The sequence below is a fragment of the Mesoplodon densirostris genome, chromosome 3, assembly GCF_025265405.1.
Source record: "Mesoplodon densirostris isolate mMesDen1 chromosome 3, mMesDen1 primary haplotype, whole genome shotgun sequence".
Classification (NCBI taxonomy): Eukaryota; Metazoa; Chordata; class Mammalia; order Artiodactyla; family Ziphiidae; genus Mesoplodon; species Mesoplodon densirostris.
Window position 1 is genome coordinate 153074893 of NC_082663.1, and position 25215 is coordinate 153100107.

Genomic DNA, 25215 nt, shown 5'->3' on the forward strand with positions numbered 1-25215 from the left:
CAAATAGCCCGGGGGAAGTCCAGGAGGCCGCTCCGAGGACCACGACCGTGATGCGGACGGAAGGACCCGCAGACTGTCTGCGGGAGAATCTGGGGAAGAGCATCAGGGTAGCGGGCACTGCAAGCGCAAAAAGCCGGCGGTGGGACTGAGGCAGGTCCGTTTGAGGAGAAATAATCATAATAGAGCAATTGCTGGTCTTCTGAGCACTGGCTGGGCTCTGGGGATGGCCCTACAGTTGGATGAGGGTTAAGGAATTGAATCTGCTCCCATGGGGCAAACAGGCCTGCGTGCTCAGAATGAGAGGGGTCTGTAGAGGGGGCAGGGAGAACTTTGTCTTGAGGGCACTGGGGAGCCACAGCAGAGTTTAGAGCAGGAGAGGGGTCACCCCGGTTTATGTTTGTGAAGGCCGCTCGGGCTGCCAGGTGGGGAGTGGATGAAAAGGGGCTAAGGGGGCGGGGGGGGCTTGGGGGCCAGAAAAGGCTGAACTGGGGCCCCCAGGGACATGGCAGAGGCTGAACCCGGGTGAGAATCAGGTGGATTCTGCATGGATCTTGAAGGGGGAGGCTGCAGGATTGCTACGGGGTGGGATGAGGGATGACAGGCATCGGGGTTCCCCTCTCCAGCCTGAGCTCCTAGAAGGACATGCGGACATGAACGGGGCCTGGGAGATGTCAAGGGGGCCTTGGTCGGGCAGCTGGATGCCCACGTTGGAGTTTGGAGTAAGGCCCAGCTTGGGCTAGAGGGGGGGCTCCCCAGGGTAGGGAGCAGGTGCAGGCAGCAGAAAGAGCCGACTCGCTCCCCTGCCGTCCCCTCGATTCCCTGTAGTCCATCTTGGATCCTTCATCTGTGCAGACCCCACAGAGCAGGGGGGAGGCAGGATCTGTCCCCACCAACGTGTTCTTAGAAGGACACTAGCCACCGGGCCCCCAACACACTTACTCCATGGGGTGGGGAAAGGGGGGTGCAGAGAGGGAGGGTCTTCCAAAGCCCTTAGGGTTTTTGTAAAACTGTTCTGCTCAGCTGGTGCTCAGTAAATGGGTGTGTGAAGGGAAAGAGGCTTGGATGAGCTCTGGAGAAAAATGGGGCACAATGCACCCCAGACTGGGGGGAGGGCGTGGCTGCCTTTCCTCTCACAGGCCTTTGCACCCTCCTTTTACAATGAACATGTACCCATTTAGCAGGAAAACGATGAGATAATTAGCAAACAGAACAAAGAAAAAGGCTCAGGAACATCAGGGGGCCTGAGTTCCAGTTCCAGCTCAGCTCTGTAGGTGCTGTGTGATGCTGGGTCTGTTTCTTAACCTCTCTGAGCCTCACTTCCCTACCTCCTAGGGCTGCTGGAAGGGTTGACGGAGCGAACATACACGAAGGACTTGAAACAGGGCCCTGCATACACTCACTCAGAGGTTGGCAAACTTTTTCTGTAAAGGGCCAGATAGTAAATATTTTCAACATCGCGGGCCGGCCGCTCTCTGTGGCAAGGACTCAGCTCTGCCATTGCAGCGCAAAAGCGGCCAGAGGCAGTACATGGCCACATCGTGTGGCCATGTGCCAATAAAACTTTAGTAATAGGGACTTCCCTGGTGGCGCAGTGGTTAAGAATCCGCCTGCCAATGTAGGAGACACTGGTTCGATCCCTGGTGCAGGAAGATCCCACATGCCGCAGACCAACTAAGCCCGTGCGCCAGAACTACTTAGCCTGCGCTCTAGAACCCACGAGCCACAACTACTGAGCCTGCGTGCCACAACTACTGAAGCTCTCGTGCCTAGAGCCTGTGCTCTGCAACAAGAGAAGCCACCGCAATGAGAAGCCCGCGCACCGCAATGAAGAGTAGTCCCTGCCCACTGCAACTAGAGAAAGCCCGTGCGCAGCACCCAAGACCCAACGCAGTCAAAAGTAAATATAAAATAAATAAAATTTATTTGAAAAAAAAAAACCTTTATTTACAGCAGCTCCGGCTGCTTCCGGACATCCTCCGGGCACTTGTACTCCAGGGGGGTCTGACACTGGGCTCTGTGTGGGCCCCAAGAGCCCACTCCTCCCCTGTCCCTGAGTCGGAAACCCCCTCACCTCTCCCAGCCATGACTCTAGCTCAGGCCTTGTGTCCCCCACTTCAGCTCAACCACAGCCTCCCCATCTCCCCACCTCCTCTCTCCTCTCCACTCTCACCAGAGGATCCACCGCCACCTGCCCTGCTCAAGCACCTTCTATGGCTCCCCAGTGCCCTGCAGTCTGGCTCTCGAGGCCCAGGTGAACACTGGAAGCACCCTTCCTTCCCTTGCCCCTGCCGCACCCCCCGCTGGGCTGTCCAGACAGCTTCTCTGCACCCACCTGCTGGGCGCTCCTCCTGGATTCCCCTCCTCACTCTACCAGGGTTCCTGGGTTTCCTTCTTGCCCTAAAATCCTACTCCCTCCCTGTGCTTCTTGCCGACTCCGGTCACTCTTTCCCCACTTAATGCTGCTGCAGACTATGTCAGTTCACTGTCTCTCCACCAGGGCAGGGGTCTGTGTCCTCCTGCTGCTGTGTCCCCTGCCCCCCCACCCCCGCACGCATGTAGTGCCCGCACACAGCAGGCACTCAATAAACACTCATGGAATGAAGGGCTGCATACCTCCCTCCATCTCCTTTGACGTTCCCCGCAGGAACGGTGGCACTGGCGTCCAGTTTGCAGACGAGGGGTGCCCAGGGCACCCAGCCCCCCGCTGAGATCTTGCCACACCCTCAGAGATGCTCTGGGGTCACCTGTTTCCCGGAGGAGGAGACCGAGGCCCAGACAACAGTGGCCAAGCCGCATCCCCACACCCATCCTCCCCCTGTGGAAATCCTGGAAGCTGCAAGGGCAGACGAGGTGGACAGCAGTGGTGACGCTCTGCCCGCCACCTCAGTTCACCCATCCGTGGAATGGGCTTGCTCAGGGCCCCCACGTGCCAGCCACTCACACCTACTTGTTGCTTCCTCCGTTCTCTGCCAGGCCTTTGGATGCGGGTCCAGGAGAAAGTCTGTGAAGGTCAGTGGTGTCTGTCACCACCCCACACTGGCCAGGGCTGGCATCCAGAGGGAACCTGGCTGGGATGCAGGATGCTGTTGGATTGGGCTGTTCATTCTTTTTTTTTTTTTTTTTTAAGAGATTTATTTGCTTCCTTTTTTTTTTTTTTTTTTTGGTTTGGTTTTTTTTCTTTTTAATTTTTGGCTCTGTTGGGTCTTCGTTGCTGCACATGAGCTTTCTCTAGTTGTGGTGAGTGGGGGTACTCTTTGTTGCAGTGCGTGGGTTTCCCATTGCAGTGGCTTCTCTTGTTGCAGAGCACGGGCTCTAGGCACGCAGGCTCTGTAGTTGTGGCTCGCGGGCCCTAGAGCACAGGCTCAGTAGTTGTGGCGCACGGGCTTAGTTGCTCCGCGACGTGTGGGATCTTCCTGAACCAGGGATCAAACCCATGTTCCCTGCATTGGCAGGTGGATTCTTTTTTTTTTTTTTTAACATCTTTATTGGAGTATAATTGCTTCACAATGTTGTGTTATTTTCTGCTGTATAACAAAGTGAATCAGCTATACCTATGGCAGGCCGATTCTTAACGACTATGCCACGAGGGAAGTCCCGGTCTGTTTACTCTTAAGGCAGTGCCGTCCACTCAAGAAATAAGAACCTGGGACTTCCCTGGCGGTCCAATGGTTAAGACTCTGTGCTTCCATTGCAGGGGGCACGGGTTTGATACCTGGTCGGGGAACTAAGATCACACATGCTGTGCAGCACAGCCAAAAAATAATAAAATATAAAAAGAAAGAAAGAAAGAAGTGATTTCCTTGGAATGTGAGTTAACAAGGTTAAAAAGTAAAGTGTGGGGTGTAAGGAAAAGCATCACCAGCTGACACCTGCCAGGCCTATGCCCCATTCCAAGGACCAACCCTATTCACAGATGAGGACACTGAGGCACACAGGGGCCAAGTGGGGTGGGGTCCCTGGGCTGCAACACTGAGTCTGAGGGGTTTCCTGGGAAGATTTTGAGCTTTTCTCAAATTCTCAGGGGCTCCTGACCAAGCCCCATAACCTTTCCTGACTTCTTGAACCTCTGCTGCTGCTTTGGGCTAGGGAAGAGGCTGTGCACTTTCTGAGCACCGACTGCATGCCCCACTCAGGGCTGGGTGATGAGCACCGACTGCATGCATACCCCACTCAGATGCTCAGGAACTGTGAGCTAATCTCCTCAATATGTAAAGAGCTCCAACAAATCAATAACAAAAGTAAGAGTTCAGTAAAGGGAGCTATTATTATCATCGTCATCAGTAGCAGCATTATTATTGTTGAGTTGCTCTGACTTGGAAAGCCACCCAAGATGGAAAGACCCTTCAAAGATGACAGGCCCAGAGTTCTGGGTTCAAGACCATCTGCTGTGCAGCCCCAGACCAGCCAAGCTCCCCTCTCTGGGCTTCAGTTTGGGAAGTGGAAACACTGAGCTCCACACAGTCCGTTCCTCAGGACTTGGTTACTTGGATCCTTGAAGGACAGTTGCTGGTTTCACAACTGCTCACCAGACAAGAAGGAAATGCAACAGGCTGTGGGAAGAATCGGCCCCCAGCAGAGGCAACAGGAACTGGCCTGAGGCTGCAACCCTAGCCCCATTTCTCCCTCGTTGTGCAGCCTTAGTCAAGGTACTTAAACTTTCTGTGCCTCTGTTTCCCCATGAGTAATATGGGGACAGAAACAGTACCGACAGCCTTGGTTTGCTCTAGGACTGCATGAGTTCCACACATCTGCAGCTTTGGGTAATACCGACCCCCAGGGGCGTGTGGCTGGGGGAAGTGACTGAGGCCTTGGGGCGCAGACAAGACAGGACAGCCCCAGGGAGCCAGAGTGGACAGGAGCCACCAAAGTCTCCCAAAGAATCATCCGCTACCACCTGCATTGACTTCCGAGGGAAGTGTGGGGTCCAGCTCTGGCCGAGACCCCGGAAACAACTTTCGCATGGACGTTTCCCACTTTCCTCCATGTTCAGGCCCTGATGGTTTCCTGCAGCTGCAGTAATACATCACTACAAACTTAGTGGCTTAGAATGACGTTCTCTTACCTGATCAGTGGGCCTCGCCGGGCTGAGATCTAGGAGTCTGCATGCCAGCATGGCTGGTTCCTTCCAAACCAGCTGGTTCTACCCCAACCCTGCCGCTTTCAAGGCTGTGCCTCAGTTTCCTTGTCTGTGAAGTGGGTGTGATAACAACATAGCAAACTAATTAACACAGGGTACTGAGGTTGGCTAAATACAGCCCCACAGCCTCCCCGTCCTGGTCCTGGGACCTGTAGGCATGTCACCTGATGGGGCAGAAGGGACTTTGCAGGTGGGATTGAGTTAAGAAAGATGGGGACGACTCTGGATTCCCGGGGGCCCAGCGTCATCACCAAGGCCCTTATAAGAGGGAGGCGGGAGGGTCAGAGGCAGAGAGAGACGGGTGATGCTGCGCTGCTGGCCGTGAGGATGCAGGAGGGGCAGCGAGCCAGGGATGCGGCGCCTCTAGAAGCTGGAAAAGGCAGGAACCAATGCTCCGCTGGAGCATCCGGAAGGACCAGCCCTGCCCACGCCTGCATTTAGCCCCGTGAGACCCATGTTGGAGTCCTGTCCTGCCTCTATCTCTCTGTCTCCTTCTGCCTCTGTGTCTATCTCTGTGTCTATCTCTCTGTCTCTGCCCCTCTTCCATGTCTCTGCCACTGGGTCTCTCCCACCTCCAGCTCCACCTCACCTTCTCCGTCCACCCCACGCCCTCACACCCTTGTCGCAATGCTGAGTGATGGGCTGGGAGGACCACCCTCCCCCACCCTGGCACTGATAGAGGCCACCCTGGTCCTCCGGGCTGGGCACTGCGTTCTGGCAAGGTACCCTCTGTGCCTCCGAGGTGTGTGTGGGGTGAGCCTGCCGTGAGCAGAGGCCACTGAGCCTCCGTCCCCCCTCCTGTGACACTGGCCCCCTCTCTGCACAGGGCTACTCCCAGCCCCAGTCGCTCTCCTCCATGCTGTGCGGGGTCCCCTGCCTCCCAGATGTCCCTCTGTGTCTCCACCGTAGTGACTGATGGCAGGAGGGCGGGCACGGGGTCTCAGCAAAGCCTCCACAAGGCAGCACAGGGGCTCTGATCTGTGTGTCCCCTGTGTGTGGCCCCTCACCAAGGCCCTACTGCCCCTTCCCTTCTCTGAAGCCTCCATGGCTGCCCGGTACCCACAGGAGAAGACCCTGCCTTCAAGGCCCTGAATTGACCTGACAAGCTCGCTGTTCTCTGGCCACCAGAGCCTGTGCTTCAGCCATGAACCCAGAACACCTCATCTATACCCCCAACCCCGAGAAACGCCAGCACCGTGAGGGTGGGTGCCTTTGTCACATTGTGTTCCATCTCCAGCACTTACTGGAGGCTGGTAATACCGTAGGCACTCAATACCTCAATACATGCAACAAAGGCAGCAGAGTCACAAGTCTTTCTGGAGGCTGGGGTTGAAGATGGGGAAACTGAGGTTTGAGGCAGTGACGGGCAGGGCTGGATCCGGACCCCCCTCAGCTGGAGAGCTGGTCCCCAGCCCTGAGGGGCAGCGACGGCTGTTGTGCTGCCGACTGCGTACCTGGGAGATGCTGGGTAAACCAGGGCATGGCATGCATAAGGGACCTCTGGGGTCACATGTCTTGGCAGAGCCAGGAGCCCCCCAGAGACCCCGTGCCCACTCCACTGCCCTGGCTCTTGGCTTCCCGTGCCATTACAATTATCATCAACAACCCCGATGCAGGAGAATCATCAGGCTTTCCAAGTACTGGCTCAGAACTGGGGCTGGTGGGGTTTCTGACCACAGGCCACAGCCCAGTTCCCCATTTCCAGGCCGTTGGGTGGACCACAGCACGCAGAGCTCTCCAGGGAGAGGCCGACCTGCAGCAGCCATGAGGCCCGGGGAGGGGAGCTGGGACTGCCTGCTACTGACTGTGACCGCCATCCTGATGCTGCCCATGAGGCCCCCAGGTGAGGACCCCCGAGTAGCCCAACCAAGCCCATCAGAACCCCGTACGGGGGCCCCACCCCGGAAGCTCCAGGTAGCACCACGTGGTCAGTTACTCAGCCCCCTGCATGGCTGTTCCTCTCGGGTCTCAGCTGGGAGGCGGGCAGGAGGCCCAGATGGGGTCTCGGCCAGGCCGGGGCCCAGGTTTTAGTGCACCCGGCCCCTCTCCCGGCAAACTCCACGGCCTTCTCTGGGCACCTCTGTGTCTGTCTATCTCTGCCTCTTTCCCTGCCCAGCCTGACCCCTACCCCATACTGCCCTGTCCCTGACTCGCTGCCCACCCTGCCTGCAGGCTCCTGGGCGTCCCGAATCATCGGGGGCCACAAGGTGACCCCCCACTCCCGGCCCTACATGGCGTCCGTGAGTTTCCAGGGCCAGCACCAGTGCGGGGGCTTCCTGCTGCAGACCCGCTGGGTTGTGTCGGCCGCCCACTGCTTCAGTGACAGGTGAGCCAGGATGAGGGGGTGCCCTGGTGTGGGCGGGGAGAGGACTCGTGCAGACAGGCCTCTCAGCTGGGGGAGTTTACCAGGGATGGGGGGGGGGGGCGGCAGGAGAAATAGGGAATGAGCAGCAGCCGTGACCATAAGCCGACGTTATAACCGTTATGCTTGTCCTGAGTTTATTGTTATAACGATTACTAACATTCATATTGAAATTATTGGAGGCAATACTATAATTGAGGTGGGAATTAGAATAAATATAATGAGTATTATATTCATTCTAAATATATTTTTATAATAAGTATTAAAATTAATATTGCAGGGGCTTCCCTGGTGGCGCAGTGGTTAAGAATCTGCCTGCCAATGCAGGGGACATGGGTTCAAGCCCTGGTCCGGGAAGATCCCACATGCCACGGAGCAACTAAGCCCGTGTGCCACAACTACTGAGCCTGTGCTCTAGAACCCACGAGCCACAACTACTGAGCCCGCGAGCCACAACTACTGAGCTTGCGTGCCTAGAGCCCGTGCTCCGCAACAAGGGAAGCCACCACAATGAGAAGCCCACGGGCACTGCAATGAAGTGTAGCCCTTGCTTGCTGAAACTAGAGAAAGCCCGAGCGCAGCAACGAAGACCCAATGCAGCCAAAAATAAATAAATTTTTTAAAAAAGTACTGCAGTGGGAATTCCCTGGTGGTGTAGTCGTTAGGGCTTCATGCTCTCTCTGCAGGGGGAGTGAGTTCAATCCCTGGTAGGGTAACTAGGATCCTGCAGGTCACGCGGCGTGGCCAAAAAAAAACTAAATTAAATTAATATTGCTGTGATTGGAGTTAATACCATAATTGAGGTGGAACAGTAATAAACGTGACACTTATTATCACGGGCTGGCGTGAGGATGACATGGATTTGCTTGGCAGGTGGGGAGAGACCCAGTCCCGTGCCGGGCGGCCCTCACCCCAGCCTCGCTCACAACTGCCCTCCCCACCCCGCAGAGACCCCCAAACGGGCCTGGTGGTGCTAGGGGCCCATGACCTGCACACTGCAGAGGCCACGCAGCAGGTGTTCAGCATCTCGGCTGTCTTCATGCACCCCGACTACCATCCGGCCACCCACACCAGTGACATCTGTCTGCTGCAGGTGAGACGCTGCGCGGGGGAAGAGGGCCAGACGCGGATCCCTGGCCCCCCATGATGGCCTGATTTGTTTAAAATCTGTGTTGGGATCCTGTGAGCACCCGTGCTCAAAGCAGGGAAGGAGAGGCTCGATAGAAAGACCCTTTGGGCAGCTGAGGGGGTGAGACTGGAGGCCTGGAGGCTGGGGAAGACCAGAGTCCTGGTCTGAGGCAGTACAGGCCTGGTGGGCGGTGGCGCATGGTGGCAAAAATGGCAGGGCCTTCTGACAGCCTAATGACGGCTTCCACTGACTTCTCTCCATGAGGCCAAGAAGAAACCCAGAAAGGTAAACAGGCAGAAGCAGTGGTGGGTGGCTGTGGTGGGGGGACCTAACCTCAGGGCTCCCCCTGCAGCTGAACAGCTCTGCCATCCTGGGTCCTGCAGTGGGGCTGCTGGGGCTGCCACGGAGGCCACCCAGGGCTGGGGCATGGTGCAAGGTGGCTGGCTGGGGCTCCGTGTCCAACTTCGAGGATCCGCCGCCTGTGTTGATGGAGGTTGAGGTCCGCGTGCTGGGCCTGGACATCTGCAACAGCTCCTGGAGGGGGCAGCTGAGCCCTGCCATGCTCTGCACCCGCAGTGGGGACCGCCACCGACGTGGCTTCTGCTCGGTGAGACACTCAGTCTCTGTCCTGTCTGCTTACAACATGGGGAAACTGAGGCCCACAGAGAGGGTCAGAGCTGGGCAGAGCCTTGGGAACTAAGTCCCAGCTCACCTTTGACCAGATGGACTTCGCCTAAGGCCCTGGAAGGGCACGGAGTTGCCCAGGGTCACAGGGCTGCCATGTATGGCTGTGCAGGTTGCGCACTGCACAAAGAGTTACAGATTTGTGTCTTTAAAAGCAGTGTCAAAAAAAAAAAAAAAAAAAAGCAGGGTCCAGATCTCAAGGAAGAAGCTCCTGCTCCTAAGCCCTTGTATGGATTAATGGCAAATTTGGCCATTAATTGGCCATGGCAAATTTGGTGCCAAGGAAGACACTCAGCCCAGGTGTGTGTGTGTGTGTGGGGGGGTGTCTTTTGTTCCAGCCACGAGAGTGCAGTGGTTCAGATTCTGGAGCCCAACTGCCTGGGTCCACGTCCAGACTGAGCCACTTCCCAGATGTGTGGTCTTGGAAAAGTCACCTCACTTCTCGGGACCTCAATTTCTCCATCTGTAAAACTGTCACACAAATAGGACTTACTTCTTAGGGTCAGAGCTGATTCCACGTGACAATTAGGGTGATAGGTATGGGGAGGTGAGGGAAGAGGAGGAAGCAGGAGTTTTAGGGTGAGTATTTCGGGAGGTCTCTCTGAGGAAAGTACTTCTGAGAGTTGGAGGGGCCTTGAGAAAATCTGAGGGGAGGCATGCCAGGCAGAGAGACCAGTCACAGGGCTGCTGTGTACAGCTGCGCAAGTTGTGCACTGCACAAGGTGCGGCCAACTTGTGTATTTATACAAGCAGTGTCCAGCAGGGGGCAGTAACGGGTCTCAAGAATATGCAAAAGCCTAGAGGTTGGAACTTGGTTTGCTGCAGGAAGAGCAAGGCAGGCTGGCACGGCTGGAACCAAGGGAGTCGGGGAAGAGGAGGGCAGACAGGTGGGTGGGGGCTGGATCCTCCAGGCCTTAAAGGCTGAGGTGAGGAGCTTAGTCTTTGCTGTAAAAGCTCTAGGGAGCCATGGAAGGATTTTGAGGCAGGGAGGGTCCTTCTCAGATTCACCCGTAAGAGCTCCTTTAAGGAAAGTGAGGCCCAGAGAGGGACCCCTGGCCTCACCTTTGCCTCCACCTCCAGGCAGACTCTGGGGGGCCCCTGGTTTGCAGAAATCGGGCCCATGGCCTCGTCTCCTTCTCTGGCCTCTGGTGCGGCGACCCCAAGACCCCTGACGTGTACACACTGGTGTCCGCCTTCGTGACCTGGATCTGGGACGTGGTTCGGGGGGGCCCGCACGGCCCCCAGCCCAGCCCCCAACCCAGGACCACTGGGGTCCCAGCAGGAGTTGCCTGAACCACAGCAGCGCCGGGTGCACAAGATGAGGTTAGCTCCAGCCTGGAAAATTCCGTGGCTGGGGCAGAGGGTCCATGGGCCCCCAAACCCCAGGAAGCCTGGTGTGTGTGGGGTGGCAGGTGGGATGGGGGGAATCAGTTCCAAACAAAAAGGGCAAAATAACACAATAAAGTGTTAACTGGCTCACCAGACACGATGGTCTGCCTCCAAGGCCCAGGCACGTCTTTGAGCTTCTCCTTGGCCTCAGCGTGGCCGAGGGTCCAGTTTCACCACTCCCTCCCGGAGGGACCTTGAGCCATAGGACCTGGGCCCCTCTCCACCCTCCCACACCCTCCCCGCGCTGACCCTTCTGGAGTTTCCCACCCTGCCTCATAGCCCGAGCTTGGGATGGCCTCCCCACCTTGGCCCCTACCTGGACCGCCACTCCTCTGCCCTCCAGCCAACCCTACCCACAGATGGGGAAACCGAGGCCGGGAGAGGGTAGGGTCTCTGGTCCTCAGGGTGGCCTGGCTCACCCTCTGAAAAGTGAAGCCTGTCCTCACCCTCTGAAAAGCACTTTGAGCGAACGGTGCCCGGCTGGCAGCAAGGCTGGGCGAGCCCCAGCTGGTACTTTTACTGATTGTGTTAGTGTCACTATGGTACCTCCAACCCTTCCAGGCCAGGCCTCCGTTTCTGGACCCTAAACCAGGTGGCCTCTTGGCGCTGCCCTAAGCCATCTTGACCCCCCTCTTCCCCTCCCCTGCCCCAGAAAGGCCAAGACTCTCCCACCCACCCTCACCCGACCTGCCCCGGTTCTACCTCGGCTGCCGCCTACCTCCTGAAAGTGGACACTGAGGCCCCGAGTCGGGCAGTGGCCGCCCCAAGGACACACACCTGTGTCTCTGCTCTGGATGCTTCCAGAACACCCTATGCACCAGCATCACAGCACCCCAGAACCCAGGCTGGTAACCCCCTACCAAAGTGGGGGGCACAGAGGCTCAGAGAGGTGGCAGGCAAAACGAGGCCTGGACATCCAAAGTGGCTTTTTCAGTGTTTATTTCTTTGGCAGGCGAGGCAGGACCCCAGGGCGGGGGAGGTTGCCTTGTCGGGGGCTCGGGCGAACCCACTGCTCAAGGGCACTTTTCCAGGTGTCACAGGTAAGGCACTTCCTGGAGGCTGGGAAGGACACGGACGAGCCCCACTGGCCTGTGCTCCTTGCTCCAAACTCGGGGAGCTGGGCTCCTGCCCCGCTGGGCCCCCACCCCAGTCTGAACCTCCAGTCTACACACAGGCACAAGGAGGTGACAAAGAGCAACAGGCCAGGAAGATGGAGGGAACCCAGCTGGCAGGCAGGGAGGGTTCAGCTGGGAACTGGGCTTAGAGGCGTGGCCAGGGCAGGATGCGGGGGACAGAGGGTCCCGGGTCTGGACCTCACCTGTGCACGGGGCAGTAGGCACTGGGGTGCCCCTCAAACACACGGCTCCAGGATGCCAGGTGTGCAGTGGGTCTTGGTGTCTATACTCCATCCTGGGCCAGTGGGTGAGCAGGGACCCCACCGGGTCCCACCCTAAGTGGACCGGGCACCACTGGACAAGGTGCCCTGTTCTGGGCAGATACGACCTCGCCATGCCCAAGTCCTGTGTCCAGAGGCCCAGATGGCACCCTGTCCCTGGGGACAAGCTGGGCTTTTCTCAGGGGTCTTCACAGAACACACTGGGAGCTGGAGGGAGAGGGAAGGTAAGCCCCTTGGTTACCCTGGGGCTGGTGGGGGACAGTGGTTGCTTCCTTGGCCTGTCTAGGGTCTGGGCATGTTCTGACGCTCATCTATACACACGCAGGCCGTAGACCCCCTCTCACCCCCTGGTCCCTGTTCTATCAATAGAGGCCAGGGTGCCTCTTCATTAATTGCTGGCAGGAAATCTCCAGCCCTCTCGGTGGCAGCGACAAGTAATAGAGTTATCCCCGAAGAAGCAGAAGCGTGGGGTCCTCCTGGGCAGCAGGGTACCTAGGCCTGGGGTGGCACCCCACCCACCAGCCCTGCTCCCAGGCCTCCTTCCAAGATATCGCCGGGGGCGGGCAACAGGGCTCCCAAAATGGTCCCGGTTCAGGCTCTGAGGAGTGTCCGTGGGACATAAATTAGACTCCGCTGTGGCAATAAATAAAACGGGGCTGCCCTGAACGCCAGGCCCAGGCCGGTCCCTCAGGCTCACACAAAGTTCTCCTCCTCCTCCTCCTCCTCCTCTTCCTCCTCCTCCTCCTCCTCCGACTCAGCATCTAGCGGCTCGAGGGTGCCTGCAGAGTGGGAGGGACCAAAAGAGAAATGCGGGCGCGGAGAGGGGCTGCGGGCTAGACCCCGCCGCTGCTCCCCGCCCCTCGCCGCACCTGCACAACTGCCCGGGTGGCGCACGCCAATGGAGCGGCCCAGGAAGCAGGTGGCCTGGCGGAGGTGGCACGAGGACATGTAGGTGACGTTGTTGTTGCCACAGAGCTCCTGGCCGGGGCTGGAGGGCGCGGGGCAGGGCGCCGCGCGGCACACGACGCAGTGCGCGCTGCCAGTCTGGTCCACCACGCATGACTGCGGCCGCAGGCACACAACGTGCGCGCACGATTCTGCAGGTGGGGCGTCGGGGAGGGTCAGGGGCGCTCCTCCTAACCTGGGCCACAGGCCCCGCCCCCGCCGCGAGCCCGCCCTCAGGGTCCCACCCTCAGACGCGGCCCCCTTGTTGCACCAGAAGCCACACCCCTTCCACGAACCGCGCCCACACTCCAGATCCACCCTCAATCCCTCCCCCCTTTGATTGCACCAGTCAGCTTCTGACTCACACACTCGTATCTCTCACCCCATATGAGCCCCAGAACCCCCCTTTCCAAACCTGCACCCAACTCTTTCTCATTCATGACCCCACAAAAGACTTAATCCAGTGACACTCTCGCGGGACAACAGACTCCCTTCACTAGGCCCCGCCCACGAGCTCCCATCTAAGCCCCGCCTAGCACAAGGCCTGGGAGCAGGGCTGGTGGGTGGGGTGCCACCCCGCCTAGCACGCCCAAATCCGTAAGACATAATAGGACACCCTGGATTGCAGACCCTGCCCCTTCCTGCCACGACCCCGCCCCCACGCGCTGCGGCAGCGGCCTCTTACAGGATGCTCAGGCCCGGTGGCCCCGCCCCTCCCCCAGGCCCCGCCCCTACGTACTGCGGCAGCGGCCCCGGTACATGACGCGCAGGTCTGGGTGGGCGCGGCAGCGCGCGGCGCGCAATTCGCACTCGTCGCGGTAGGTGGCGCCGTCCGAGCCGCAGACCTGAAGGCGCGCTGGGAGCTCCGAACAGTCGGGCGCGCACTCGCAGCGCGGACGGCCCCCCAGCATGCGGCAGGCCTTGCCTGGGCCGCACTCCACGCCCTCGCACGAATCTGTGGACAGAGGACACACACGTGTGGGCTGGGGCGCATGGCCGAGGCCGGAGGTCCTCAGAGACCTCCGCGCCCTCGCCTCCTGTTCCGAGGGATAGAGGCCGGGCCGGAGTGATGGGCGGTCCGGAGTCGGGGCCCACAGGGGAGGAGACTGATTTGGGGGTCTGGGGGCGGGACCGTTAGGGACGAGATTCAGCCACGGCCCGGGTGGACCCAGACTCGACGCTGCTCCTGGGGCGGGCTTCTGTGTGGGCGGGAGGGGGGTCTCTGCCCGGAATCTGGGGGTCCGGGAGGAACGGGCTTCCGCCCCCGGTCCAGCTCTCGCTCCGCAGCTGGGCCACCCGCTCGGGCTGACGTCTGTTCCCTGATTTACGCGCGTTTCTGGGAAGGCCGGCGGGGGACCGGCTGCGTCAGCCGGCGGGGGGGAGCTGGGGGCTCCACCCCGTCCAGGCGCGGGTATGGGGAGGACGGGCAGCGTCTGTTCCCTGTGCCTGCCAGGACCTCCCCGGAGGAGGTGTCAGGGAGGGCGGGGCGTCGGCCTGGTCTGAGGCTCATTTCCTGAGGAGGGGGCCTCCCACAGCCCGAGCCCTCCGAACCAGGGGTCACCGCCCCCCGCAGCCCCATTTCTCAGGTAGGGAAACAAGTCTCTCTCTGAGATCCCCGCCCCCACTCAGGACCGGCTAACGGCTGCTTCTGGCCTCCCAGGCCCAGTGCAGCCTCCCATCTGCCCCCACAAGGTGGTGCCGTTTTGTCGTCATTTTACAAAAGGGGGAAACGGTCACAGCTGTGAGTTGGAGACAGCCAGGGTACTTCGGCGTGAGAACTCCAGGCCGGACCCGATGGACCCCCCAGCTCTGTGGCTTGTGGGTCTGGAGGGCCGTCTCTGAGCTCGAGTTGATGTTTCAGCCTGTTTCCCTGTGTGTAAAGTGGGGCTGATGGGGAAACCCACCTTACAGGGTGAGCAGAAAATGATGGATGCTCCTAAGAGACTAGCTGGCTTGCCCCATGTCCCCATGCCAGGGCATATGGGCTGCACCTGGGCGCCTCCCATGCTGCCCGCCCACGTGCACATCTGGAAACGCTCCCCAGGGTGGCTTCACGCAAGCAAGAACAGAAGTGGCAGAGCTGAGTTCCTGTCCCCAAGGCCAGACAAGGTGGGGGGGAGGGGGTCCTGGACCATCTCATACCCAGGCCAGGCACTTTTTGAAGTCTGTCCTCCTCCCAGAAGCCAGAGGGGCTTCTGGAGGGAGCCAGGGCACATGGCAGTTGAGTCTAGGACCACCCAGCCAGGCTGATCTGGGATTAATCACATCCCAGCGGCCAGTCAGGCTCCTCAGTTTGGCCTGCAGGTCTGCAGCCCTCAGCTCCAGCCTCCTCCCTGTGCCCCTGTCCTGACCCCACCCCCCAGGGCCTGATCCCAGGCCATGGTCTCTGCTGATGCTCTCCCCCATGCTTTCTCCAGCTGGCGAACTCCTAATCATCCGCCAGCACCCTGGCTCTAGAGCCCACCTCCTTCAACTCATGCCCCCCTGCGCCCTCTGGGTCCTTGCAGGTTCAGCCTTGCACAGGGGGCTGGGAAAGTCCCCATCCCCTTCTCCAGGGCAGAGATGATGTCTTGACTTAGTCATTCACTCATTCTGCCTTCAAAGAGCCCCTAGTCTGATGGGATGGGGGAGGCAGCATTTCGCAGAGCATGGTGCAGAGGCACATGCTTGTTAAACATGCAGCTGTTTAACCACAGCTAAGCCCAACCCCAGACCCTGGAATCTGTGGGGTCAAGGGCAGATAAGTGTTTGGGAACACTGAGTGTGGGGTCACAAACCCTAATGGCCAGTCAGGGAGAATCCACCTTCCCAGGAGCTAGGTGTGAGCACATCCACCAGGTGCAGTGCAGGTGGGAAAGGCCACCCTGGCAGAGGGCTCCTCGTGAGCAAGGGCCTAGAGGCTGGAATCCAAACTGGGGACTCCTTGGAGCTTCCTGAATCCTCACCTGCAGGTGGCTAAGCTGGGAGCCTGAAGGCCCACAACCCCTCTCTGAGCCTGGGATCCCTGTGCCGGCAGCCTCAAGCTTCTGCCTGCCCCCAAGACGGGGGGCTCACTCTCGGCTGTCCCGCCTCAGAACACAGTGACCCTGGCCTGCGGCCGACACCCAGGGTCTCACCTTTGCAGGGGAGGCAGTGGACAAGGCCCAGGAAGCCCAGGAGGCTGATCTTGTTCCCTGGGTGCGTGAAGTTGGACCAGGCGGTGTCGATGTTACCAGACGCACAGCACTCAGCCTGGCTCACGTCCGTTCTCAGCACCAGGCTGCAGGTGGCCTCTCTGCCCTGCTGGAGCCAGCAGACACCACCTGCGGACAAGCGGGCCAGTTCCCACGTGGCCAGAGGCGCCCTCCGGTGCCCCTCCCCACACCCAGGCCTTGGCCTTCCAGCCAGCTGCCGGCCCATGGCGATGCATACAGTCGGTGCTCAGTAATTATGGAGGGGATAATCTGCCCCTGACCTGGGAAGGAGGGGCAGAGAACCGCACAGTTGTCCCCACCCTGGCTGAAGATTCTTTGGGGACCCTTCCTCTCTGGGCTCCAGCCCCAACACTGCTCCAGCCCCCACCCCATCCCCTCCTGGGAACCTCTCCCCCCTGGGTCCAGGCCCCCAGCCCGGGCCTGGCATCCTGCCTGAGCAGGCAAACGCCTGGAGCTGGACGTGTCAGGGTCAGCAGGCCCTGGAGCTGCCTCTCCCGCCTCTGCCCTCTGTCTAGACAGCGCCCGAGGGCACGCGGAGCCCCCTCGCCCAGCAGCCCCCCCTTGCCTGGCCCGCCTCTTACTCACTCCAACTCGGGAACATTCCCCTCGCATGAGCTCACTGTCTCCCCGGGGACGCGGCCTTCGGGGAGGGGGCTTGGCTCTCCCCTCACTGCGGGGCTGGGGTGGGGCTGCAGGGTGGGGTGGGGGGCAGATGGCCCTCGGTTTCTGCACCGTTAAGTGGGGATGGGGGTGGCCACGGCCCCCATTCCATGGAGCTCCCAGGCTCTGTGCTGAGCGCCTCCCAGGGACCAGCTCTGGGAAGCCAGCATATTGGCACCCCGTATAAAAGGGGAAACTGAGGCCAGGAGTGGGGATGTGACTTCCCCGGCACCTCCGCAAGTGGCAGGTGTGAGATTCCAATGACCTGTCTGCCTGAACCAGACCCAGGGAAAATCTGAGACCCCAGCTGGAGGTCCTGAGTCCAGCCACCCAGCCCTGTCTTTCTGGAGCATCGGCACCCGGATGGTCGAGGTTCAAATCCCCGCTTTGCCACTTACAAGCTGTGTGACCCTGTGCCTCAGTTTCCCCACCTGGAAACCGGGCAGAAGAGTGCCAACACTACTGGGCTGTTGCGTGGATTCCAGGACGGAAGAGGTAGACGCTAAGGCGCCCGATAACTGTCAGCAGCTCTTGTGACTAGATTATTGATAAATAAATTGTGAAGGAGTCACATCTGCTCTCCTGACCTCCTGGTGACCCTCCTTTGGGGCTGGGGGAGGAGAGCCTCAAGCCCTCCCAGATTCAACCTGCAGTGGCCACGGGTCACCAAGGGTCACTGCTCTCTGCCCCCAGCTGCCACCGCCCCCGCGCCCCCCGACCTCGCCCCCAGGCCCGCATTCCGGGTAGGCCCACGTGGGTGGCTCGCCTCGCCCGCCCCTTCCGGCCACCCCACTCACCGGGCGCGGGGTCCCCAGAGCCCACGGAGCCAACGAAGCCCACGGCCCACGCTAGGGCCCCCCAGGGCAGCGGCCACAGTGGCCCCGGCGCCCCGGGACGCATGGCGGACGCAGACACGGCGGCAGCCCCCGCGTCGGACGCGCGGGCGGCGGGCGGGCGGCGGGCGGGCGGGCTGCAGGGAGGGCGGCGGCGGCACCACTTCCAGCGCGCGGCCGGCGCGCCCTATAAAGGTCCCGCGGGCTGCGGGCGGGGCGGGGCGGGGCGGGACGGCCGGGGCGGGGCGCGGGGCAGTGTCGCGCGCGATGTGGGCGGCAGCTGGTGGGGGGCGGGGGCACGACCCGGGAGCCGGGCTGGTGGCTGTGAGTTCGAGGTGTCGCCGTGCGTTTGGGGGACTGGCCGGTGACCCAAGGGGAGCGCGTCTGCGGATCCGTGCGCGTCGTGGTCTGCATGTGGTCGCTGGAGTGGCCCCAGTGTGCTCTGGACTCCTGGCCTCTCCTCCCTGTCCCTACACGCCCACACACCCGGGGACCTCAGCCCCAGCCAGTTCCCTAATCACACCCCCCGGCCATCCGCCTGGCCACTTGGCCGCTGGAGCCGGTGGGCACGGCTGGGTGTGAGCGCGTGGGGGGATGCGGAGGCTGGTGGGGTGGGAAACAGAGGCAGAGAGGTGTGGCAGAGAGAGACCCCAGAGACACGATGGTCCTGACAACATCGCTGACAGCAATAATCATACCACAAGATTTATACAGTGCCCACTGTGCCTGGCCTTTGCCCCTCACAGGTGAGATTGCACCAAACACCCCAGGCCTTTGCAAACCGTGCCCCCAGGCCACATCAACAACCTGCTGGCTTCTCTCCTCCACGGGTCAGTGCTCCCTGTCCTGGGACACCCTGGAATCCTGGGTTTTCCACAATTTATGATGGCCACATCAGCGTGGGCCTGGGAAGCACTGAGTCCGCTGGGGCCTCAGTGCAGCAGGATGCTTTTCCAATTTTTTTTTTTTTTTTTTTTTTTTTGTGGTACGCGGGACTCTCACTGTTGTGGCCTCTCCCGTTGTGGAGCACAGGCTCCGGACGCGCAGGCTCCGGACGCGCAGGCTCAGCGGCCATGGCTCACGGGCCCAGCCGCTCCGCGTCATGTGGGATCTTCCCAGACCGGGGCACGAACCTGTGTCCCCTGCATCGGCAGGTGGACTCTCAACCACTGCGCCACCAGGGAAGGCCCTGCTTTTCCTATTTTGGAGCTGATCTCTTCGATCTTGGGGGCCTCCCCAATTGTTAGGGCACCCCAACAGGCTCATGGGTCCTGTGCAGCCCCTCTGTGTTTGTGCTTCTGGGAACTAATTAGTGACAATCTGCTGGTAGCAGGGAACTTTTGGGGGTGCTGGAGCCTCAGGTTGACCAAGGCAGACCCAGTCCTGTCCTCGCTGAGCTCATGGTTTGTCAGAGTCATAGACAAGAAAATACATAGAAAAACAAACTAATATATAACTTTAAAGAGTGGAAAATGCTTTTAGGAAAAAACCAAAAATGATTTAGGGCAATTGGTTATCTCCCAGGGCCACCTATGCCTCATCGTCCCCCATCCCTGCATCTGCCCCTACCCTGGGTGTAGAAACAGGATCCCTGAAGGCACAGCCCTTCCTCTGCATGCACGAGATCTGCTGCTGGCCGACACCATGCCCAGACCACTTACTCCACCTTAGCTACCCAGCCTGACCCGTGTCCCCAGGCCAGTGCCAAGGGCCACATTACTTCCTAGCAGCACTGAGGGAGGGCACCCAGCTGTCTCGACCTGGCCTTGGCCTCTGACAGTCCAAGGAGATTCTCCCCTGGTTGGGAAATGGGGCAGGAATGAGACCCTGTGTTCTCAGCAAGGGTGTGCGGGGGCTGGACAGGGTGACCTTGGCTGAGACCTGACCCTACCATGGCTCAGCCACCCCGTCCTGGGCTGTGCAAATAAAAGGGCCATTGTCAGCCTGGCGTGGGTTCGAAACCGAGGCCAGAGGCCAGTGGCCTTCTGCTCCCCAGCCTGGCGTGTCTCCCCAACTCAGAGGCTCTGCACTGGATGACCTCAAACAAGTCATGGCCCTCTTTGGGGAGCCCTCTTCTGAGTATCTCCCATTTGTGCCCTCCTCACCACCCCGACCCAGCCTGCAGCCTGCTTCCTACCCCAGGCGCCTGCCATAAGGTTCCTCCCTAGCCCATACCCATCATGACTCCCCTAGGTCCCTGCTCACCACCCCAGGGAAACCGACAGTGACAGTCCAACATAAACAGAGCTGTGATGGAGGATGCTGTACCTGACCCAGCCTGGGGAGATCAAGGCAGACTTCTCAGAAGAGGAGGACATTTACATTGTTAGATTGAACAGTGGGGGAGGGAAGGGGGGATGGGAAAAGAAGTCATGGTCTGTGTGTGCTACAAGTAAGAGAAAGCCCGAATACAGCCCCCTGAGACATGTGGGTCCCTGGACCCTGTGAATATGTCACCTCCCATGGCAAAAGGACTTTGCAGATAGGATTAAGTTGAGGTCCTTGGGATGGGAGATGATCCTGGGCTATCCAGGTGGGCCCAGTGTCATCACAGGATCCTTGAAAGTGGGGAGCTTCCCCACCGTGGTTGGAGAGATGCAACATGAGAAGGACTTGATCTGCTGTTTTTGGCTTTAAAGAGGGAGGAGGGGGCCTCCGGCCAAGGAATGTGGGCAGCCTCTAGAAGCTGGAAAAGGCAAGGAACAGATTCTCCCCTGGAGTCTCCAGAAAGGAATGCAGCTCTGTCAGTACCTTGATTTTAGCTCAGAGAAACCCATGTTGGACTTCTGACCTCCAGAACTAGAAGAGAAAAATTTGTGTTGTTTCAAGGCCCCAAGTTTGTGTCGATTTGTGACAGCAGCTAATACAAAGGGGTTCAGTGTCGCAGTGATATGGTCCCTGCCTGGCTGGAGACAAACGAGGGAGTGAGCACTGGTGGAAAACGGTCGCAGGACAGAGACCCTAGGAGCAGGAAGGTTTCCAAGGAGGGGACTGAGGTCTGGAGGGAGAAGGAGGCATCTGGTGGAAGCCCAGTGCAGTCTGTGCCACTCTGGCCAAGCCACATGTGACATCTCCATGCCTCCATTCTCTCATCTGTAAAATGGGCACAGATCCCAGTACTGCAGATTTCAGCCAGGACACCAGGGACAATGCCTGGTGCATGGTAGGGGCATGACATGGTGCAGAGATTCTTATTAATTAAGAATGGGTAAGTATTTTGCCATTCCCCACAATGCTGTGAGGCAGGCATCCATTTTACAGAGAGGGAAACTGAGGCTGGAGGAAGGAAAGTGACTTTCGGGTGGGGGCGTTACAAAGCCCCACAAGGTTGAGAATGGAGTCAATACCAGGTAAGCAAGGTTCCAGGACCCATGTGCTGAGCCCTGAGCAATCAGGATGAGCCCCCAGGTTGTGGCTGGCATCCCTGCTCCAGTTCCAGCACCAGATTTTCCTTTGGGGGATCATCTCCTGCACTCCCAGCTCAAATGTCCCCAAGAGTGGGCACCAACCAAGGCCCAACCACTTAGAATCGTCGGACATTCAGCAAACCAGGAAGAGTCAGCTCTGAGACTTTTGCTGGGAAAGGGACACCCACTTCTTGCCTGAGCTAGAGGGGTGTGAGCCTGGAGCTGCAGGTTGCTCCTGCCAATGGCCAGGGAGAGGCCGGCGCAGTGGGACACTGAGCCAAGAGAGGCAGCAGCAATGCCCTGTGCTGTTTTTGGAGGTCCTGGATCCAGCTGTGCCTGAACTCCGCCTCCCCAATTAGATAAAGCTGGTTTAAGAGGCGTTTCTGTCACTTGCTGTGGACAAAACCAGCTTACAATAAGCCCGTTTACATTTTATTCAAGCGGAGCCTTTAGAATCCAGAGCAGGGGGTTCTGCAGGGGCTGTAGGAATCACACACACACTCTGATGTGCCACTGCGTCCAGGATGCAGGTCATGGCCTGGTCCAGAACGCTCAGGGTCACCCGATCCCATATTACTCAAGCCAGAAGAATGCTTGTGATAGACTCCATATGAACTTAGCATCTGCAGCCCTTGGACTAGACGTGAAGCACTCCAAGCTGTGGGAAGCAAGGCCTTGCTTGTTCCCTAGTGGGGCATACGATGATAACCAAGGCAGCACTGAAGACTCGGCCATGGCAGATAGCATGGGAGATCTCTGAACAGAGCTGGGCATTATAATGCTACCATCGTACACACGGTCCCTGCTCCAAACGCCACCCACGGCTCCCCATAGCCCCCGGATGGAGTCCAGGCTTGCCGGCCTGGGTTTGAAGCCCTTGTTTCTGGGCCTGCTCAATTCATACCCCTTCCCGCAGCTACTTTACCACGATAACCCCGAACGTCCCCACCCCACCCCCTTCCCTACAGGGGACAACGAGATTTTACGCAGGAATCAGGCGGCCACGTTTGCGGCAGAAGGTAGGGCCCGCCCTCAGCCCAGAGGTGAATTCTGATTGGTTGAACAGAGTTGACGAGCTGTCAGGCACAACCATGTGATCCAGCACTGGCCAATGGCCTGTTGGGGGTGGGGTTTCAAGGAAACTCACAAATGCGGCCTGTGTCTGGAGGTGACCCAGTATAGCTTGACGTATGAGTTTCCTGTTTGCTGCTTTAACAAAGTGCCGTAAATTTAGCTGCTGAAAACAGCACACATTTATTACTTCTGGAGATCAGGAGTCCGACAGGAGTCTTACTGGGCTGAAATCAGACGTATTTGGGGGCCTTTATTCTGCGCATCATGGCGCTCAGTATTGTTGAGTGCGTGGCTAGTTTCGCAGACATTTGTTGTTGCATCCCGGCTGTGTTCTTGCTCCTAGCACACAGTCGATCCTCCACCAGCATCTTGATTGAGGGATTGCATGGTGGTCTCTGTCCCTGACAGGCTGAGAGGTGGAGGGACCCCACCCCCTTTTCCGGGGGTGGGGGTGGGGATGGGGCAGCCTTGGTAAAGCCCTGAAAGCTGATTACCCAGTTTGGTAAACGTGCTACTGGTTCAAGTAAGAGAGAGGCCTGCTTTTGGAAGTAGGCCTGGTCGTGTTTGGGATAAAGGGGCGTGGGGGCAGTAACGTTGCCTGAAATTCCACACAGACAGAGAGAGAGAGCGAAAAATGTTAACCACTGGGTCGTCTGGGTCAAGGACGCGCGGGGCCCTTTGTATTATTCTTGAAACTTTTCTGCAAGTTAGAAATTGTTTAAAATAACAACTTTTGAGCAGCACTCAAGGGACATTCATCAGGAGAGAGAGAATGGAGGCATCCATCTCCCCCACTGGCTTCCCCGTCCCTGTTCTGACGGCTTATTCCTGAAAGATTCTTTGAGCAGGTAGAAATGAAGGAAGTTGGATCTAACATGATGGTGACTACCCTCCTGGGGAATAGCTTGGGGAATATCGGAGGTTCTGGGGCTGCAGGGTCCTGGGTCCTGGTCTGGGTATGGGTGACTCAGGGGTCCACGTCAGGCCATTAGAACAGAACTCTGAGGAATTACTGTGTGTGTTTATATCTCCAAACCAACAAATCAAAAATAAAGTTAAAAAACAAACCCATTCCACAAACTAAAACATATGAATTAAAAAGTGAAAAAAAGAGGAAAAAGCACAACTCAAAAAGTATCGACAGAAATAAAAAACAAACAAACAAAAAAGTAAATGGGGCTTCCCTGGTGGCACAGTGGTTAAGAATCCGCCTGCCAAAGCAGGGAATACGGGTTCGTGCCCTGGTCCGGGAAGATCCCACATGCTGTGGACCAACTAAGCCCGTGTGCCACAACTACTGAGCCTGCACTCTAGAGCCTGCGAGCCACAACTACTGAGCCCACGTGCCACAACTACTGAAGCCCGCACACCTAGAGCCTGTGCTCCGCAACAAGAGAAGCCACCGCAGTGAGAGGCCTGCACCCTGCAACGAAGAGTAGCCTCCACTCGCCGCAACTAGAGAAAGCCCGCGCGCAGCAACGAAGACCCAATGCAGTCAAAAATAAATAAATTAATTAAAAGAAGCAAATGAAAAAATAGAAATAAAACCCACAAACCAACAAATATAAATAAAAAGAAAAAAAGGACATAAGAAAATATTTAAATAAAAGAATAAAAAGCAAACCCCAAAATGCATGAGCAGATAGCAGTGTACTCATACCTGTTGAAATAATGCCTGGTGGAGTGGTGACCTGCCTGCAAGGTGGGTAACAGCACTGCTTTCTCCAGCTCCAAAGCCTCCAAAGGTCCCTCCCAGAGGCTTGATTTGAACCCAAGTCAGTGACTTGGGGTGTGTGTGACATGGTTCTGTCCTGAGGGGTTACCTCATAATCCACTTTCAAAGACTTTTCAAGAAAATGCTGAGAACCTATCAGGAGGCACCTGTGTCTCACTGCACCCCGCAATCAGAGAGCCCTGGGGTGGCCAGGGCACCCCTCACAAATCTGTCCCATCAGTGGCAGCAGCAAGGTGGCCACCAGTCACAAATGGATGCCTGAGGCCTGAGAACCTCAGGAACACTGGATCACATGCAGACAGTGGCCCGATTTCTTGAATTCAGATGCCCCAGTCCCAGGGTGACCAGCAGGGCAAGTAGCCCAGATCCAGAGGTCCAATGGTGGAGTCTGCTATATGACCATGTTTGAGCCTCAGTCTCCTCATCTGTAAAATGGGAGTCTTCATTTTTCCTACATCATGGTGTTTGTATGAGGATTAAATTTCAGGCCTGGCACATCCTGAGCTCTTAGTTTTATAATATACAAAACCCCATATTCTTGTTCCCACTGTATCCCCAGCACCCTGCGCGGGCCTGGCACTGAGGTGCTATTGAGCACCTACTATATGCAGGGTATTGGCTTCATATATTGGGAGACACCACTGATAACTCCTGGATCCAAGAGTGGCCGTGGCGGGGGAAGAGGGAAGAAGGCACTGGGCAGCCGGGTGCAGCAAGAGATGTCCCCCAGGACAGGGTCGGGACAGCCTCATGAGAAGCAGGTAAAGAGAAGAGAAGGTAGGAATGACACTCCCAGCAGAGGGCATGACCAGGCAAATGCCCTGAGGTGGGATACAGATTGGCCCACCAATGGGGGCGAATGAGACTGGGCTGGGGAGGGATGGGAGAGGGGCAGATAAACTCAGGGCAGGCAGCAGGGCCCAGTGAGGAGGTGTTTTGGGTACCCACAGGTGCCCCAAGCCTAATCCAATCTCACAACCCTAAGAGGCAGTTTCTGCCACCTGCCCAGAGAGGTTAAGTGAGTTGCCCAGGACCACAGAACCAGTGTGACTTGGTGGGATTTGAACGCATGCCCGCTGACTCCAAGGCCTCTTGGGCAGTACCTCATAAACTTCTGCAGGATGGGGAATTCCCTGGCAGTCTAGTGGTTAGGACTACGTGCTCTCACTGCTGAGGGCCCAGGGTTCAATCCCTGGTTGGGGAGCTAAGACTCCACAAGCTGCGCGGCAAAACAAACAAAAAAAAAAACCCACACCAAAAAAACAAACTT

General features: G+C 58.2%; 3 protein-coding genes across 3 annotated transcripts in view; 1 reads left to right on the top strand and 2 right to left on the bottom strand.

Moving 5' to 3' along the window:
- BSG (basigin (Ok blood group)) overlaps positions 1-25215 on the bottom strand; it is a 252324-nt gene that overhangs the window by 157549 nt on the left and 69560 nt on the right. The window lies entirely within an intron of this gene.
- On the top strand, positions 6902-10605 carry PRSS57 (serine protease 57). Its single transcript, XM_060094797.1, has 5 exons — positions 6902-6980; positions 7310-7463; positions 8448-8592; positions 8981-9235; positions 10393-10605. The coding sequence occupies exons 1-5, from the start codon at positions 6902-6904 to the stop codon at positions 10603-10605; spliced, it is 846 nt and encodes a 281-aa protein (XP_059950780.1).
- FSTL3 (follistatin like 3) lies at positions 11624-17867 on the bottom strand. The gene is made up of 5 exons (XM_060094796.1): positions 17694-17867; positions 16159-16344; positions 13782-13997; positions 12967-13194; positions 11624-12876 (listed from the first exon to the last, which is right to left on the bottom strand). Exons 1-5 carry the CDS (start codon positions 17794-17796, stop codon positions 12791-12793), a joined length of 819 nt encoding a protein of 272 aa, XP_059950779.1. The 5' UTR covers positions 17797-17867; the 3' UTR covers positions 11624-12790.